This window comes from Aythya fuligula, chromosome 5, assembly GCF_009819795.1.
Source record: "Aythya fuligula isolate bAytFul2 chromosome 5, bAytFul2.pri, whole genome shotgun sequence".
Classification (NCBI taxonomy): domain Eukaryota; kingdom Metazoa; phylum Chordata; class Aves; order Anseriformes; family Anatidae; genus Aythya; species Aythya fuligula.
Window position 1 is genome coordinate 21,501,462 of NC_045563.1, and position 19,166 is coordinate 21,520,627.

Below are 19,166 nucleotides of genomic sequence, written 5' to 3' on the forward strand. Positions count from 1 at the left end.
AAGCGCAGCATTGGGACCAATTTTCATTTGTGGAAAGGGGAAGACTCAAACCTCCTCCTTTCCATGGCATACAGGTATGTGCTCTCTGTGCCTCTTATCCAAGGAATTCAGGAGGGACTGGCCCTCACCCCTTCCTGGCTGTTCATACCCTGAGTCCTGCCCCACAGCCTGCAAAAGCTGCTCTCCCTCACCCACCACCGATCACTGCAAAATAGGGCAAAATATGGTTTCTGTCTTTCCGCAAGCCAGCATGCTGTCAAATGAATAAAGATCACGCTCAACCATACCCAGACATTCCACCTTCCCCTCCTGGAGAACATGAGTCACGAGCTCTCCGAGTTTTCCTTTCCGCTGCCAGCCACTCCTTCAGCGATTTCACATCCCGCTGGGAGAGGAAAGGAGACTTGCTTCCAAGAAGCCTCCCTGATCCCCAGTCACGCATCCTTTCCCCAGGAGAGACCAACAAAAGGCGCTACCCAGCAATGAAAGAAAGGTCCCTCTGCACTTTTAGCTGCCGTAACTTTGGGTTACACCGTTCAGGCATGGCTGGCATTTAATCAAGGCCCTTGGCCCACACAGTAGGGGAATATCAGGTAGTTTTAGTTCTGCTTTCTGCTACTCACCGACATAGAAGGTGTTGGGGGCCTGCTTGTCCCCCAGTTGCAGGTAGAGGATGCTGGTGGTCTGCGTGTCATGGCGAAGCCACAGGGCCACTCCCAGGATGATCCCTCCGGCCAGCTGGGGAGAAAGCAGAGGAAGCATGCGTTACCCACAGCCAAACCTCTCACACAGGAGCAGGGCCACTTGCTTTGTGGCTTTCTGCAAATTCTTCTTTGAGATGAAAAGGTTTTACAGTGAGAACAAGCAGTCACTGAACAGCCTCCCTGGGGATGTAGTGGCTTCTCCAGAGTTTGAGACTCCTGAGGTTTGGCTAGACACAGGGACTGTGCCCTGCTTTACAGTGAAAGGTTGTACCAGATGATCTCCGAGGTCCCTTCCCACCTGGGCTTTTCTATGAGAAGAATTTCTACGTTTTTCTATCCTCCTTGTCCCATCTCCACAGCACTTTGAGCCGTACACACCGTGATTCACACACCCTGCACAGCGTTAGGAGCAGCCCTCATCCCCAGCAGGTGCACGGTGCCTCCAGCTCCTGCCCATGGTTTCCTTCCCAGAGCTGTTTTATCTCGGCTACCATAGAAGGCTCAGTCTCACCTCAGAAGGACAAGGTGTGCAACCCAGGGGATTTTCAACAGAAATCAGGATCAGCCCTCATTACCCCTTGCTCCCAATAAGCTGTTACCACCTGATTTCATTTATCTGCGATGAACACACAGGGTTGTGGGTTTCGTTTAAAAGCAAAACCAACACAACCAGCTATACCCGCAGGGATTTATAAACCAGTCCATCAAACTTGATGACAGACAGGGAAATGCCCGTCCTCAGCAGCATTTGGCAAAGGGACTTGTTCCTTTCCCCAGAGAGCTGGGGAAAAAAATAAAATTTGTACATTATGTTCAGGTAATGGAAAATGTTATGAAAGGCTTCCTTAGCATTTTCTCTTCTAGGGGAGGGGGCAGGTAATGGAAATGGGGGACAGGAGCAGGCTTCCAGCAGGACTAACTGTGTTATCCCTGACATCCCTTTTATATAAAACCATCAAAGAGAGGGGGAAAGAATAAAAACACAGGTTAAAAAAAAAGTGACTGAAATTCTTAAGGCTAAGAATTTCTGGAAGTGTCTGCTTAACTGCCCATGTGAGTATCCTAAATCCTTCAAGCCATTTGAAGATAACTACTGAAAAGTACAGAAGCAGTTACAAAAGTTTTTTGTAAAAGAGTCTGAGCAGGGTCAGGTGTGAGCATGAAGGTCAGATTAAAAAAATAAATAAAACAAAAAAATGAATAGATTTTGTTGAGCAAGAGTGCAAAGTCTCCAGCTGTGCAAGCCCAAGCAAACACATGTGGACTGGGATTTCCAAAAAAGGCTCCCTGTGTTTGCCTCGCTCTGCTCCTCCTGAGGTCAGTGTGCGTTTTTCTTCCTTGCTAACTTCTGCAAACCCCAGCCAGGAGTTTTTTTGTTTTGTTTTGTTTTAATCTTTTATTGGGGTGCCATGGGAGCTCAGGCAAGTGCACACCATCAGTGCAAAATGCCCAGGGCAAGCTGACCGTGCAGCTCCCAAAGAAAATAAAAATCCCCATGAACCCTACCTGGCAATTTGGGAGGTTGAGGAGGAGAGGTTCTGCCAGCCCTTCCCTCCTTTTGCCTGCAAAATAATCACCCTTAATGCTCCTGCCCCAGCGACTGAAATAATCACTCTTAATGCTCCTGCCCCAGCGACTGGTGCAACCTCCCTGCTCTCACACTCGGGACAGCCCACGGTTCTCCCAGCCCTTGCAACAGAAAAAAAAGCCATGAAAGCCAGCCAGCGCTCCAGCTCAGCTCCAAATAAGGCAGAAAGTTCCCAAAATCCAGCCTGGCACTGCTTGTATATTGTTTAAGAACATAACGGAGCCCATGTCTGCTTCTCCTCTGGGGAGATGCGGAAGGTCCCCAAACTCATCAGTACTCCCCTTAAGGGTCTCGCTGTGGCTCCTAGGGGAAAAGAGATCCCAAAGAAAGATCTGGGATTCTTGTGGGGGCGAGGAGAGGTGAAGAAAAGATCGCAGCCATCTGTGGTGTTTTGGTTTGTTTTCATTCCAAAAAATAAACAAAAAACCCAAACCACCAAAAAGTGATAGGCTCGTGATAAGCCCAGTGCCATGCAGCATCCCTCCGCTCATCTGGGGAAGGGTCTCGCTGTAATGCCGCGGTGTTTTTGGGAATCAGCACCACCAAGTGTGCACACTTGGACAGCAGCACGTCAGCTGTGAAACGGCACCCGGCCCCTCACCGACATGTCCACCCAGTCCCCTGAACGCAGAGAGAAACTTGGCCATGCTGGGAATTTGGCAGGGAAGGAAACAAGATTGGGGGGGAAGGAGCGCAAGGAAAGGAAAAAAAATAAAATCACTGGATTGCCATAGAAACCCTGGCTTCCAGCAGAATAACTTTTTTTTTTTTTTCAATTAAAGAGAACAACCCAGAAAGAAAAGCTGTTTTAGCTTTTTTTTTTTTTTTTTTTTTTTTTAAACAGAGCACCAAGGACCTTCGGCTGGAAGTTTCAATCCAACAGCAGCTGCGTTTCTTAAGAGCAAACGACATTCACTTACTAATGAAAACAGGATTTAGGCTACGCTGAGTAACTTTTTCCATGAAAACCATATATCCTTCCACCACCAGGCAGCACAGAATGTAACGAAGGCATTTTCCAAAGGAAAGAAAACAAGGAGAAAGCCTCGTCCCTTTGTCACAGTAACCCTGCCTTCTGCTTTTGTACCGAATTAGCATCTAGGGGCTACAGTTTCTCTGGGCACTTTTCTGGTCTCCAAGTTGCATATCCTTATTTTCTAAATGTCCTATTTTTCCTCTAGGCACCTAGCACCCTGTGCAGGTTACTGAATTTCTCTTTGCTTGCCCAGCTCTTCAGAGCGTGAGGTCTCAGAGGCTTGTTGCAGACGCATCTCACAGTCCTCAGTTTACATTTTTGGGGACTGCTTCTATGAGAGCAACAGTAAAAGCTGCAATTTCGGCAACATCCATGCTGCATTATTCTCAGACATGCTTCCCACAACACCACCCCTCCAGCCTGCAATTCCCCTAACATGGACAGAGGGTCTGCCTCCTCCCTGTACTTGCCCTTCCCTCCACCTTTATTTAAAAATAATAATAAAAATTAAATTCCCATGGGCATATCCCTAAAATCCCCAAAGAAAACAAGCCCCAAGGGCAAATGACACTTTCTCCACCTCCCCTGCCCCTTTGCAAACCCACAGCAAGCTGACCCTGGGATTCACACCCCAAAGGGCACAGCGTGCCAGAAGAGGTGGTACAGCAGTCTCTGCTGTTTCCTACTTGCTGCTCTTTTCCAGCTTCACGAGATTTATTGCTTCTTCCCCAGACAGCCAGGCTTTTCCAGCTGGATCCTGCCTGCCCAGGGCATGTGCAAGACTTGCCGGCAGCCAGCACAGGATGGCGGGGAGGAAAGCAGACCCCCGAGAGGTGCAATCCATGGGATGGGGCATCACCGGTAGAGCACCACAATAAGGATGCAACACCACGTGCAGTGATAACCCCTCTTTCACAGCCCGGTCACGCCTCCTCTAGAAATTCCCATGATTTAGGGGTGCAAGGAGTATCCCTTTTCTCCCCTTGAACATGGGGTACTCCGTAGCTGAGATGACCCCGCTTCTGCCCGCTGCCCCCCAGACACTCGCATACACCAGGATGTGCATCACCCCCCAGTCCTTTCCGCTGCCGCCACCGCCCCTTTTCCTTCTGCTCCCTTCCCTCCACCTCCCTCCAAAACAGGCTTCCTGGCAGGGAGGAGGAAGAGGAGGAGGAAGCAGCGCTGGCTGCAGCTATACTGCGCCTTGACCGAAGCACAGCAGACATCCTGCAGCCAAACCCCGAGGAAGAGAAGGGAAGTCCAGGTGCCGACAGTTTCACAATGCTGTATTTTTAGCAGCACGGCTTCCCGTGGACGCGGTGGTCCTCCCGCTGGGACGCCACTTTCCTCACCCCTCCGTCGCCGCCAGCATCAGGGCAGACTGCAAAAACGCAACCAAAGGAGATGCTGCCTCCGTTCCTCTTGCACAGCCCAGGCAGGCTGCATATTGCTTGTGGACAGACTCAGCACAGTGACCCCAAACCATCACCCAGAGTGAAGAAACAAAGCACTGACATCACCAACACCGACACTGTTTTGGGGTGTTTTAAGACTTGGGTCAAAGATTAGATGTTAAGTTTTCTTGCTCGTAGCAGCTTCCCTGAACTACTGAGCACTGGCACCATGCGGCTCCTCTCCAACACAAGCTGCGAAGTGGCTGAGATGATGCAAAACCAGAGATCCCTCCTCTTTGGGGTGCTGGGAATTGGGGCACAGAAAGATGAAGCAGCTCACCATAGCTGAAGTGTCTCATCACACAAGCAACCAGGAATTAATTGCTAAATTGAGGTTGAATGTTTTGCTCCCAGCTCTTATTGGGCTCTAGATGGAAAAGCAGATATCATATTATCCAGTATGTGCAGCGTAAATAACAAAGAATCATTTTGTAGATGGATCTTCATAAGATCCATCCAGTGTGAGCGGAAGCAAAAAGTAAAGGAGACAGAGGTTCATAAATTAATGCAACTCCATCTCTGGAAGAGGCAATCCACATGCTCACACAGCCTGCCAAGGCGTGCACTAGGACCTTGCAGGTTTTGCAGCAATACCTAGACGGAGCTGCGGCCCAGAGCAGAGCACGCTTGCAGCAGGGCATACGCGTAGACGCAGGCTGCAGACAGGCACTGCCAAGCTGGCATACCTGCCCTGCACCTCGCTCCCTGCAGAGCAGAAGCCAAATTTCTCAGCTAAGGTGAAGAGATTCACCCATGGAAGTGCTTAAGGAGCTCGGGGCTCGATATCCCCTGTGCTAAGAGCTGAATGCCAAAAGCTAAGGGCAGCCTGCAGGAACGTGGGTTTGATGCTGTCATGGTCCTCACACTGAGATAGCAGAACCTCATGCTGAAAGTTCCTTAAAATTTTAAGGAGACGAGCGCTGTGGATGTTCCCCATGTTCATCACGTCGAGTTGCATTGAGCTCTGCTCGGTGACGTGGAGGATGCGGTGACCATGGGATGAGCAGGAGCACCAACCCATCAGACTCATACAAAGATTTGGGGGGGATGAAAGCAGGGTAAGTGACTTAAATCAGACAAATTCGGGTGCAGTTGGACTGAAGATGGTCACAAAACATAAAAACTTGATTGTTGAACTTGACACAGGCACTCACAAGCCACAACAACACTTTTCTTGGAAAGCGCAGACGAGACCTTTCTGCCGTCTTCTGCAACTGTGATGTTTGATGACAGGCAAAGATCAGGCCACACGGTTGAAAACACGTAGGTAAAGCCTGTCCAGAAACGGAGGCAAAAAAGCCCCATTTTCTTCACACAGGGGGAGGAAGGCACTACTGCGCCCATGCTCCACTTTGAGAGTGGCTCAGCCATGGCCACCTTCCAGCAGCAGCTATTAATACAGCCACAGAGCTGGGCTAAATTCTCCACTGGTGCCTATAGTTACCAACCCAACAAAACTGCATGGCTCCTCCAAACAAGCTGGAAGAAACAATCCCGGAGTAGAGGCAGGCAGGGTGCCAAATAAAGACTGAGGAGGAGGAAGAGGAGGAAGAAGAGAGTGGGAACCTGGTGCCCAACACACCAGCAGGGTGCTTAGACCGTGGGATGCTCTTTAACCACCTCAGCCAGAAGCAGCCCTACACATTGGCATCTACCAGCAAGGGTTAATTGCCCCACTGGAAAACAATTTCAGATACTGCTTTAAAATTTATTTGGCCACACGCAAAAGTGTTTAACTACAAGAGTAATACAACTGCTTTCTCTTTTTAATAACAGTGAAAGGTGCTTGCACAGCGCCTTTCATCATAGGATCAAAGTGTTTCTGAAGGCGCTGTGCATGCCTTCATGCTCTTGCACAGGTGAGCGTTAGGTGGCTGGCAGAAGAACCACCCCAGGAAGCCAGAATAACCCCCCTCACTCAGCTGCCAGAGATGCTCCCTCCTGGTGATTTCAGTGCAGCTCATGCAGCAAAGTCAGGTATTTTTGATGATGAAGCATCGGTCTCTTTGAAAGACCCGGTTAAATAAGCTTCATCACGCGGATACTTAAGGTTTTGCAAGTGATGGTAGGGCTGCGTTCACTTGATAGCGAGCCCAGAAACACATTGCAGGGAGTCACCAGGAGGAAAGCCTGGATCCAGGTCCTGAGCCTCTCCACACACTAAGAAAACATTTCCTTGCTCTACAAAGAGAGGCATTAAATAGCCATGTTCCAAGGCACGTGGAGATACGCTGGGTTGGGCTGTGCGTTGCCCAACCCCACCAAACCCAAGTCACTGCAAGGAGATGCTGGAAAAGTGCTGTGGCCTTGGCATTCGCAATGCTGTGTGCAATTCCCTGGGAGACCAAGAATCAAAACAAAAACCCCCGCTCCACACTGGAAAAGCCTGTGACACACTATGACTAATACAACTGAAGCAGTTTCCAGCACAGGCATGCATGTGGGGCTGCAACCTAAACAGAAGTCGAGCTGTTGTTACGAATCCGCCGAGTTACTTCTGAGCAGTGCTTCGGAGCGCTGCACATCACACTAACCACCAGCTCTTCCTCCTCGTTTCCGTCACCTCATTTAAACTCGTGGCAGCAGCACCCACCGCCCTCCTCGGCACACCCAGGTGGCGAGGTCACCCCTGGGGGCAGAACTGTCACACCGGGACCGCAACCGCCACCCAGAGAGGAGGAAGCGTGGGCTCACTGCCTTCCCCTGACGCCAAAGCCAGACACCTTTGTGCACGCCGTGCAGACTCCAGAAGATGAACAACAGATTTTTCCGGAGTTGCACAAGATGAGAAAATATCAGTTCCTCCATCCCTTCTCACAATACGCTCCCCTGAGATCCTCCCTCTCAGGACGGTGGTTTTTCACTTTCGTGTTCCCTCTGCTCTTCTCTTTCACACCCTACCCATACCACAGACAACACAAGCAAGAGCAAATAGTTGTGCATTGCCTGGTAAATGGCATTAGGAGTGAGCTCTTTTAATTAGACACCTCCATGGCAGAGCAGCCAGCACTGCTCCGGACCTGGAAGGCTGCCACTGACTGAGTTAGCTAATGGGATGGGCGAGCCTTCTCGGAGCAAGCCAATTTCTCCTTGGTTATGTTTAATTACATTTTAAAATAGCCATCCGGCTTCCTTCAGCCTCTCTGGGGATGCTTCGCCACAGTGGTCAGTCCAGCCAGATTCTGTGGGCTTCGACTCACTTCGGTGGGCGGCCGAAGCCCAGCCGCCTGTGTGGCTGCTGCCAAGAGTGCGGTGGAGAAAGGGCTCTGCCCCACCGCACGCCCTGCTCCTGCCAGCTCCAGGCTGAAGAACGAGCCAGGACCGCCTGGTCCACCAGCAAAACCCCAAGACCTGTGTTTGGCAGCTTGCTCCCAAGCCACCCCCTGGAAACCGTTGTCCCTCAAAGTATCCCTAACCCAGTGCTTATATCAGCCGTGCAAGGAAAACCAGAAGCACAGTTCAAGGTTTTTGTTTTGTTTTTTTTTTCCTGAAACCAAGGTTTCAGGGCAAGTTTGCAGTGCACAAAAGCTTTTCCTTTATCAGCTCTGTGTTTTGCTAACTGGGTGAGGCACCCCAGGTGCTGCCCTTGGCCTCCTCCACAGCTTCAGTCCAAGCAATGTTGCCACGAAGGACGCGGGCACCAAGCTCCACTGGGAGCCTGGCCACAGGCCCAAAGTGCTCTACCAAAGAGCTGGAGGTGCAGTGGGGCTTCTGAAAGCTTTACAGAGCTTTGGGCACCCTACCAAGCCTCACATCTTCCAATGGTACACGTGGTCCTTGGGAGTTACCACGGCACAGCCACTCGCCCCTTCCAGCAGACAACCAAGCCCAGCCTGGCTGCTTCTTCCCAACACACACACAAGGGAAAAACAACACACAAAAAAAAAGAGAAAAATCCCAGGCAGGCAGGCTGCCGAGATGCCCCAAGGATCTGGCGCTGGGGCAGCCTTTTCCTTTTGCTTTTCAACACAGCGGCTTTGTTCAGCCACCCCCCGCCCCTCGCCCCATGCTGCCAGGGGGTGTTGGTTTATTTACACTCCAGCAAGACAACAGGGCCACTTCAGTAAGTTATCGGAGTTTCTTTCTCATTTGTTAACACAGCGATGGTTTAGAATTGCTTCCTTCCTTCCGAAGCCAGCTGCCTTTCGGCGAAGCCCCTGTGTCTGCCAAACTTCTGGCTCTGCCTCGCGCTTGTTTTCGCCAGCAGCACCCGACCTCGATTCAGCGCTGAGCAAACGATAAGCAAACGAGCGCGAGGAGCCCAGCAGCCCTTGCATACCAAGCAGCTTGCACGAAATCCCATGTCTCACACCTCCCTTCGACTTAGGGCTTACCCCAGGACTGGGATACCCGCACAGCCACCCTGCAGGGAGCCCAAGCACCCTGCGCAAAGGGATGTCGATGCCGCTCCCGACCTTACAATGCCAGCTCTTGTAGGGTCTTGGTGCCACGGTGGTGACCAAAGCATCCACCCCCCCAGGTAGGGTGCAAGGTGCTACCCCGTGAATTCTGCTTAAAGAAAACCAGAAGGATCTGCAAGCCATCAGACCTGTTGTTCACCCACTGTTGTGCCTGGCAGCGAACACCGTTAATGCTAACGAAGCCCAGGCTCACCATCTGCACAGGAGGCAGCCTGAGGGAGCCAGCTGCTGGCAAGTGAGTGCTGGGGCAGCATTTCGGGTAGCCGGCAGGTCAAAGCAGAAGCCATAAGGGGGAAGGAAAACAGGAAGGAAGCAAAATGCTGGTTTAATAAAAGGTAAGTTATTCAGTAAACCACATGCGAAGGCCTCCTGCACCCTTCATGCCCCCCAAAAGACCCTTCCTCCCTCGCATCCACACTTGAGCAGCAAGAATGGCAGGAAATGAGGTGCAGAAGGGATGGAAAAGCCCCCGGATAAGCGCCATAAGGCGGGAGGAACGACATAGGCAGGCATTTTGGGGAGGGGGCCACCAGGCTCCATCGTGCGGGAAGAGGAAGAGGTTAAAAGCAGACAGGTCCCACAGGCATCCTGCAGCTGGCAGAGCATCGGGTACCAATTAACACTGCTGCCGTCACTGCTCCCCTCAGTCAGTGCTACCCTGGGAGAAAGGCGAAGCAGAGCCTGAATTCGGACCGGATTTGAGATGCGGCAGAAAATCCAGAGCCTGCTAACCCAAAATTGGTAAAGACTGTGCAGAAACCCACCGACAGTGACCTTCCTCCCGCGCGGGAGGCCCCGCTGCCACCACTGTGCCCAGGTCCAGCCACCCCTGGGGACGAATTATTCCCCAGGAAACTTTTCCAGGGAAGCAAGCCTCCCCACCATGGGAAACAGCTGCGGACCCAAATAACTTCCCGGGAGGCAGTGCCCAGCTCCAACCCAACGCAGGGCATCGAGGGGCAGCAGCAGCCCCAGCCACCCCTATTTTTAAGCCCCTTCTCCCCTCCAGCACCTCCAGGGCAGGGGGCTCGCCCCATCCACCCCTGGGCAGTGGAAGGGAACCCCACAGCAACAACAGGGGGTCTGGGGGGGGGAATGCCCCCCAGCCTCGTGCTGAGAAGGGTGCATATAAATATATAAACATATACATCCATGAATGCCATATGAGTGCAGAGATGTAGGTATATATATATAAAAAAAAGGCCGTCTAGGTGTATATGTAGATGCATGAAAATAAATAAATATATCTAGATGTGTTTGCACGCATTAAAAAAAAAAAATAAGCAAAGGATAAACGTGCCCCCCCCCCCCCCCCCACACTTCTCCCACCCCCCAAAAAAGAACCCAACACCACGCAGGTCTTCGCACGGGGGGAGGGAGGAATGGAAAAAACCCGGCTAAGAGCAGCCGAGCCGAGCCGCGCCGCGCCGCAGCCCCCTCGGCAGCCGCCCCCTCCTCCCCCGCGGTGGGGCTCACCCAGAAGATGAAGTTGAAGACGAAGAGGAGGTATTTGATGCACTTGGTGCAGCCTTCTACTCCCATGGTGGCTCCTGCGGCGGCGGCTCGCTCTCTGCGGCCGGGCTGGGGCTGGGGCGGCGGCGCGGCGGGGAGAGCCCACCCCCGGACCGCCCCCTGCCTTCCTCCTCCTGCTCCTCCTCCTCATCCTTCTCCCCCCCTTAGCAGGGGGACCGCCTCTCGCTTCCCCCTCCTCATTTTTTTCCCCCCCCTAATGGTTTCAGCTTTTTTTTTTTTTTTTTTTTTTTTCCCAACGCTTTTTCTTTTTTCCTTTTTATTTTTTTTTTCATCCCCTCTGCATTAAAACTCATCTTCCCAAGCCTTGCGTGAAAAAATTGCCCCCAGTTCATTACCCAACTGATGCTGCTGATCAGTTGCTGATCTGCTCAGGCACTGACTGTCCGGGGGGGGGGGGGGGGGGGGGGGGGGGCCAGGGCTCGCCACCCAAGGCATTTGGGGCACACATTGGCATTTCAGTTCTGCCCATGCATCAGCATTGCAGAGAACAGCTTTCGAGCCTAAAACCTGCAGCCTGTCCTGCCTGTTGGTGGGGCCTGAGCACACCTTCTCAGCAGGAGTTTGACCCAATAGCTAAGCACACGTTTCCTACACATGCATGCTGAAAATTAAATCAGTTTGTTCCAAAACTGTCCTATTTCCCCAGTGGATGATTTGTCTAGGACATTCTTCTGAACCCTTCTGAACCCCTCCAGACCAGCTACGGCACTTCGTGGAGGTGGGGACTGGGGGTGAGCAGAAGCTGGCCCAGTTCCCTCATTACTGATGCTGAATATGTCCCTGGTTGTGGGCTTGACATGGACATATAAACCTTTTGTCTCTCAATGTCTCTCAACCCTATTCACTCATGCAGCCTAACCAACGAAGCCAGAGGCTCACAAGGCATGTAGCTGCTAGCCCAAGTTATCAGAATGATCCCTAATCCCGTGCAGCTCCTGCCCGTTGATCCAAAGGATAACATCAGGATCCCAAAGTCTCTCCCTCGCTGCAGCACAGGACCCCAACACACCTTTTTTCTGCCAAAACTGTGAATGTTCCCCTAAACAAATGTGCAGTTTGTGGCAGGGAGAGGAAGGAACCAGCTGCAGACCGATAAGGCCTTTCGTGGCAGCACACTGAGCTCTGGAGGTTATAAGGCCAAAAAGGATGCTCAAATCACATCTGGGTGCTGGAGAGCTGGTGGCCTGAGCTGCAATCACTGCCACAAAGTTGGCATTGAAGCTTCCTTCAGGGAGCTTGGGTTTCCTGGAGGGCATGGGGGTGTCACTGTTGCTTTTTTCTTGCTTTCTTCCTTTTATTTTTTTCATATGGAAAGTGGCAAACGATGAACAAAACTTCTCATGCACTCCAGAAACTGTATTAATGAACAATCCAGATCAGAGCTAAGGCAGTCCTGTTTCTGGGATGTTTGTATGCCTGAGCCATCTGCTTCCCCTGGCTCAGGCTGGAGGCTCACAGCCCCCATCTCCTACATTGCCCAGCTCTGGGCTGACACCCACTGTATCCAAGCCTGGCTGCCCCAGCAAAGTCCCCGCAAAGTCCCCTCCACAACTCCCCAGTGGGAAAGAATTTCAACCTTTGTCCACATATTCCTTTGCAGAGCGTTTCCCCAGCTTATATGTCGATTCAGATGTTGCATATTCCTCATGCCATACTGCTGTCCCGACAGACCTTAGAGGACCAGAAACGTGTTTCCAAGTTTCCCAGCAGCATTACCAGCTCTTTGTGAAGAGGCTGTTGTGGAAGTAAAACTAACTTGCACAGTAAGAGTGCACAGGTCACGTGCGGGTAAGGAGTGCAGGTGCTGTGGGTCAGGCAGGGGATTTCCCTCTCTTGGAGGAAGGGTTAAAGTCAGGTTTTCTGCAGGGCACTATGCTAACACAGATTTGTTTACCCAAAAGGCAACCCTGTGAAGGAGTTACCTAACTTACAAAGACTGCAGAAAGCTTAAAATCAGGGCCTAAAAAGAGGTGAAGAAGAAGTAAAACAGGCTTGAAAGTCCAAAAAACCCCGCCCCTTCCCCCAAGAGCGGCCATTTAAATGTGCTTTCACAATTGTGGTTTGGAGTAGAGTAAAGCAGTAGAGGCCAGAGATGGTCACAGTGTTCATCCTCCATCTGCTGGGCTTTTTTTTTTTTCTCCCCCCTTCTCTTTTTGACACTGTTTCTAAAAGTCAGTGTCAATTTTGTGGATTTTAGCACAGCCAACACCCATGGAGTGACTCACGGGGGCCCATTAAAGCAAGGCCATGGCTGAGCTGCCTCCCAGCCCTTACCACAAGGATGCCAGAAGCCCTGTCCCTGTGTATCCCAGCCAGCTTCTCCAGGGGAGATGCCTAGCAGCTCTTCGAGCACCTCTGTGTTAGAAAAAACCCTGGTTGTGCTTTCCAAACAGCAGTGGTAGCCTTTGGCTAAAAGAAGAGTGATGGTGAAGGTGCTCGGGCATCACCTCCCCACTTTGTACACATGGCTAGAAAACCGGTTATGAGGGTGTGAAATAATTAACATCAATGCTGGCTCTACAAACACACACTGAGGACCTGTCCAGGGCTAGCAGGAGATGTGGGGGAGAAGATGGGAGTCCCTCATCCTCCGGGGACCACGGGGCCTCCAGCCACGCAGTGTGCTGTGCTGGTGGATGAGCTCTTGATGTAAGTACCTGGCAGTCCCTTTGCCCTCCTCCAGCACAAAGAAGATGGAAAAAGGTCTGGCTATACACCATGAAGATAAAATACATGCTTTTTTATGAGGTATCCTGGTTAGCTGTTAATCACTGCCTCTTATTTTCTGTGCCAAGTATGAAAGAAATAGCCCACATTTCAACTTTACCTGCCGCATTGGAAAAACAAACAAACAAAAACAACCACACAGCAGCATCACCAAAAATCTTTAAGTAGAGATGCATGCAAAGGAATTGTACAGCACAAAAATTCACCCTGCAGGAGGCTAATAGTCCCACGTAACATGTGGGACTGATGGTAACATCAGGATGACTTCCTAGGCAGCCAACAGTTCTGTTTTTCCAAGGTGCTGAGAGCAAGTGGCCTTGCCTGCAGTGACAGGGAGCTCTGTCATCTCAGGGAGTTCCCCTCTAGTGACATTTAGCTGCAGGTCATTATCCAGTTTCTAGATAGTGGGAGATCATGTGGGGAAACAGCAGAGCTCGCCCTGGAGGTGAAAGCAAAGAGCAAGGGAGATGACTTGCTTCCTTTTTTTTTTTTTTTTTTTTTTTTATCTGCTTTCCCAGCCAAGGAGCAGAAGGTCAAGTGTGCACAGCACCAGGGATGCAGCCAGCACTTACATTTTCAGCAGAAAAAATAAATAACGTCAAGAATCTCACCCACGCAGCTAAAGAGTCATCTCCAGGAAATCTTTTTGGGGATATCCTGGTGCCTGCTCATCTCAAGGCAAACTGGAAAATTCCTGATCTGCAAATTCAGCTCAAGCCCCACTGCAGCAGGAGGGGGGTTGTGTTTTGGGCAGGGGACGAGGCAAGCAGAAACCTGTAGCTGTGCCTGAAGTTTCTGTTTCTAATAAACTCAACAACCAGTTCCAGTCCATGCAGCCTGTCTCTCTGCCATCTTTAAATATTTACATTAACATGTCTGTGGCAATGGCCAGGTTATACAAAGAGGAGGAGGTGCTGGGGAAGCTCCTGGTGCTGCCGGCTGCCAGGGCTGGTTCTGATGCAAGTGGAGGAGCTGCTTCCAGAAGGCACCAGTGGTGAACAAGAGAAAGCAAACCCAAGCAGGTTTCTCAATCCAGCACAGACATTTCCTCTTCTTTCCCAGCACGTCTGAGAGGGCTGAGCTGGGCTTTGCTGTGAGACACGATGCAGGAAAGCGAGAGCCCAGCCCAGCAGCGCAGCTCAGGGAGCTGCTGTTGTGTCATCAATGTATAATTCATTAGCAGGTGACTAAAGGCTGGAATAGCTTGTTGCTGATATAACGCGGCTAAAAAGAAAATTAATGTGTCTGCCAGCAAGCTGGTACGCTTCAGGGTTAAACAACAGCAGCGTTTAGTGATGCTAAGGAGAGCAAGGGGGGGGATTTGCCTTAGAAGGATGCACACAAACTAAGGGAAGGCTACAGCTGGAGCTTGGGCAGAGCCCTCTTGCTAAATAAGTTAGCAGAAATAGAGATGCTTAGAACCACTGTTTTGCCTTGGCAGGAGATGGCTTCCTTACCACACGAACTGCAGAGAAGTCCACCCAGGTTAAGGCTTCAGAAGGATTTGCTCAGTAGTATAGCTTGCTCTGGGTACGAATCAGGGTTGTACAACAAAAGGAAAGTTTCATTTCAGTGCAAACTGATGCTGTCACTAGGGCAGCTCATATATATAGAGGCCAGGCTGTCATTGTCCAGCTGACAATAGTAGAACTAATTGCTGGAGCATAATTGGCAATTAATTGAAGCACAATTCAACAGTTAACTTTGTACCTCTGTTCTTCTGTTAACTTTATTATTTGTTTGTTTATTTATGTATTCATTTTGCATCACCTATGCCTAGATAACCAGGGATTTCTCTCCTATTGCAGTCCGAGCATTGAGGTGTGTACCACAACCAGGTTCCCCTCATGCCAGCCCCGGGAAAGCTCACGGGACCTCTGCAGGTGTTTTGGTTGCAGGGTTTGTGTCCCTGCTGTTCAGCTCCATGTTTTATCCTGACAAAACCACTCTCTCACTCTGCTCAGCACTGAGTAAATCTCTGCAGCACTTACAAATTGCTTCCTGGGGTTTTGCTTTCATTGTGCAAGAGCTGTAATTTTGCCCATAGCAAGCAGCAAATTCAGGACTTGTAAGTGCAAGCACACTGACTGCAGGGCAGGGAATATTTTTTTTTTTTTTTTTTTTTCTTCTCTTGCTGTTGGTGCAGCTATTAAAAAGCCCTTGACACCTGCCCTCCTCACAGCTTCCACCGAGGCATTCCTGGATGGTGCCATTTTTCCAGTTATGAACAAAATGATAACGCTGCACTTCCGTGCAGTAAGTTTTGATCACAGTTTCTAAAAACAAAGAGTTGAAGGTTATCTGCCTTCCTGCTCCTTGGTCTCCCTTCCTATCCCTCATCCCATGCTAGGGATGTCCAAGTGAGTACTTCTACCCCTGGGACAAGAAATAGTACACTTGCAGCCTGTGTCTTGTTGGGCAGAACCAACTGCTCTCTGGGCACTTAACTTCCCTTGTGCGATGGCTCGGTGCTTGTCATGTTCTCCTCCCTGCTGCCACCATGGCAGAAGTCATTACAGAGTTGTGGAAGCAGCGGCAATGTTCATTCACACCTCCAGGCAAGTGCTGGCCACTTGCTGCTCCTCCAGATGAAGTTTTGGGGAAGGGGATACTGCAGCCTTTCAGGCTTCTTTATCATGTGCGCGCTCCTTCCGTCCATAACCACCCCTTCACGTTACAAATGGGCCTGGGATGGGCTGTTAGTGGTAACGGTGGTAAAGTTTTAACAGAGATCTTTCCTACTAGGCTTTAGAGTTGATGAGGTAGCCTCTCCTGGTAAAACTGCGTTATTTGCTCACTCTCCTGTGGTGTTTGTTTTTTTTTTTTCATTTGTTTTGTACTTCATCAGCTGTCCAGCCAGCAGAGAGCAGTGGACAAGGCCTGCCTACATGGAATTAAAAAGAGAAGCAAAGCCCAAAATAAAACCAAGAACCTTTCTGCCAGGTGGCAAGGGAAATCTTAGCAAGTTCTTTTATAGAAATACCTTGCTCTTTCCTTGTTGCTTCAATGTGTCCTTAGGCTTTTTTCCTTACCCATGCTTGCATTACTCCAGAGGTGGCTGAGGGTCAGATGAGGGTGGTGACAAACACCAGAGGATGGGTGGCTCTGCCAGGCAGGTTCCTTGTGGAGGAACACATGGTCATCTCCATCTTCAGTGCTAAGGCAAGTGCCAGCTGCACAGGGAATATCTCCCCCCAGCACTGAATGACTTACTGACGACAGCCTATTATACAACCGAGCGCAACGGCAGGCTTCGTGCCGAAAAACAGAAGGAATGACAGCCTTTTGCAAGAATTTCCTTTTTATTGAAGCAAGCAGGAGTCACGTGAGCTGCCAGCTGGCCTGAGGAATGACAACAGCAGTAACCTGGACAATAAGAGCCAGAGCTCACAATGGAGATTGTCTCTCTCTGGAGAGTGATGCACATCAGAAAACATATTGTATGCACACATGCATGTATCTGAATCGCTTCCCAGTGCTAGCAAGTGGCTATGTTTACATGTGCAGCTAGTAGGCGAAGCATATTACTTCTAAATCCCTGCTAGATGAAGGTGTGTTAGTGACTGTCAGGAGATAGCTGGTGATACTTTGGATCACTTTTAACTTGATCCTGCTTCCAAAGTCAGCAGTGAAGCTCCGCTCACAGAGGATGGGGATTAGGAGTGACAGCTCTCCTCCCTCAATGCCTTTCCTTCCACTGCAAGATATTTGCAACCATGCTAGAAGGCTAACCAGGCGAGGGAAGATGCTGTAGGCTGTACTGCTGTTTTCACGTGTAGCAGTCCTGAATATCAGCATGGGGCTTTCCTCTTTTATCTCACTGAGATTACCTCATTTTATTCAATCAAGACAATCCCAATTGCCACTTACACTTTTTTTGTGGCTAAAACCCACAATGAAGGAGAGGGCTGAAAGCTGGTGTTGGTTCAAACAGACATTTTCCATAGCCACAGTTTGCAGCAGATTTTCCAGCTAAATCTATTGCAGTGATGGTTTTCATCTCAGAAGCAGCTCTGTCTCCTTGCAATGAGGGCAAAGCACACCGGGGAGCCATCATTTTAGCAAGGCTGAGAAGCTGAGATCTTCAGGTGGTTGAGGCTTTTCAAATTTCTGCTTATTGTTGATAAGGAGATGTAAAGAGGAAGTGGACATTGTCTTGTTTGACCTGGCTGAGGATCAGTCCATTTCTCTCAGATTTAAACACGAGCCCTGTATATATTTAATATCAAAGCCTCTTTGTATTTCACAGCAGCGTGGTAGGTCAGTGAAGCTAGAGAAACACAAAGTTAAGGCAGTGTGGTTGAATGTGCCGGTATGAAATCAGTGCGGTACCTAGGAGGCTGACCAAATCCTAACAATTTTAAAAATGATGCATATCACATCAAAAAGGGGAGTAACAGAGCGATGTGTCCTTATTCTGTCTGGTTGTTTCAAAACACAGGCACTACTTTTTTCTTTTTTTTTTTTTCTCCCTGATTTCCACCACAAGCTCCAACAATACTTTATAGGGAAAGAAAGAATTAATGGTGGTTGGATACCTACATACTCCAGGGATAACTCAAAACTTGCCCTAAGTCAATAATTAGCAGTGTTCCAGTTAGGAGAGCACATTTCCCTTCAGCAGTGCCACACTCTGTGTCCATGTATTTGCTGATAGTGAACCAGTCCCAGGCTACGGTCCAAAGCTATCACCCTAGAAATGTCACATCTTTTGGGGTCACCCAGAACAGTGCAAGAAAAGTTTGGTTTAGCACTGTGATTCTGGCTGGGATTTCCTTTCTGGATGTATCCAAAGGGGCTGTGTGTGTCCTGCTTGTGGAGCTATACCCTGCACTGCACCTGGTGAGGCGATCTGCATCTCCAAGCCCAGGTGCACCTTGGTCCTCATCCATTTTCGGTAAAGCTGCCCTTCCACTGAGCATCACCCGGGCTGACCAGCTCAAGAGTGCGCAAGGGTGAGTGATGCAGGAGGGGAAAATATGCAACATGAGCAGTGGTGACACCCATCCCTCCACCTGTCCCCACACAGTGCCTTCCCAGGTGATTTTGGGGAGGTCTTCAGGTGTCTTCCTGCACCAAGCTCGCTCTACCTCGTAGGGAAGCCCAGGAGAGGAGTTTCTACCTTGCCCGCAGGATGTATTTGCCTTTCCGGTCCAGGTTGTTGCTGAAGTGGATGTAGAACCAGAGGAATGAAGTCAGAACCATCCCGTAAACCTAAAAGGAAATAAATGAAATGGGCAAACAGTTAAATACTGAACTAATGATGATGCTCCCTCTGCATGAATAAGCGATCATAAGAGTTGCCTGCTAGTCTGCTTGGCACTTCTGAACTTGTTATGTATGAAAATATCAAATTTTTCTTGAAGGAGCTGTTTTCCACTAAAATGGTGAACACCAATTCCAACACAAGATAGGGGGAAAAAAAACATGCGGTTAAAGCATCTGATTGGAATTAGCACAGCATGGCTCAAACTGTGTCCTAAAAATATCCAAAAGTGAGAAGAAGCCAGGAAATTCAGACTTCAAACTCCTGCCACAAAACATTCCTCCACGCAAACATACATCTCTCATAATAGCCTTTTGTATAAATAACAGAGAAAAAAAACTTCATGCCTTGGTTGGAGTAAAAAAAAATAATAAAATCAACAAAAAACAAAAGGCCACCACGTGCACACTGCGAGGACAATATGCTTCCTTTGTACTGCAGCTTTCTGATGGGTCCATCACCCTGTGCAGTGGTGGTTGGTCACGTATCAAGATTTA

At 49.8% G+C, this 19,166-nt stretch overlaps 2 protein-coding genes across 2 annotated transcripts in view; both read right to left on the reverse strand.

The window, feature by feature from the left end:
- Positions 1 to 10,749, reverse strand: part of CD81 (CD81 molecule) — a 28,293-nt gene extending 17,544 nt beyond the window's left edge. The window contains exons 1-2 of the mRNA XM_032188115.1: positions 10,620 to 10,749; positions 624 to 738 (exon numbers count right to left, since the gene is read on the reverse strand). Coding sequence (XP_032044006.1) covers positions 624 to 738; positions 10,620 to 10,685 — 181 coding nt within the window. The 5' untranslated portion in view covers positions 10,686 to 10,749. The remainder of the gene's footprint in view (positions 1 to 623; positions 739 to 10,619) is intronic.
- A 7,112-nt stretch (positions 10,750 to 17,861) lies between these two features.
- The window catches only part of TSPAN32 (tetraspanin 32), a 28,849-nt gene continuing 27,544 nt past the window's right edge, over positions 17,862 to 19,166 (reverse strand). The window contains exon 8 of the mRNA XM_032188575.1: positions 17,862 to 18,617. Coding sequence (XP_032044466.1) covers positions 18,522 to 18,617 — 96 coding nt within the window. The 3' untranslated portion in view covers positions 17,862 to 18,521. The remainder of the gene's footprint in view (positions 18,618 to 19,166) is intronic.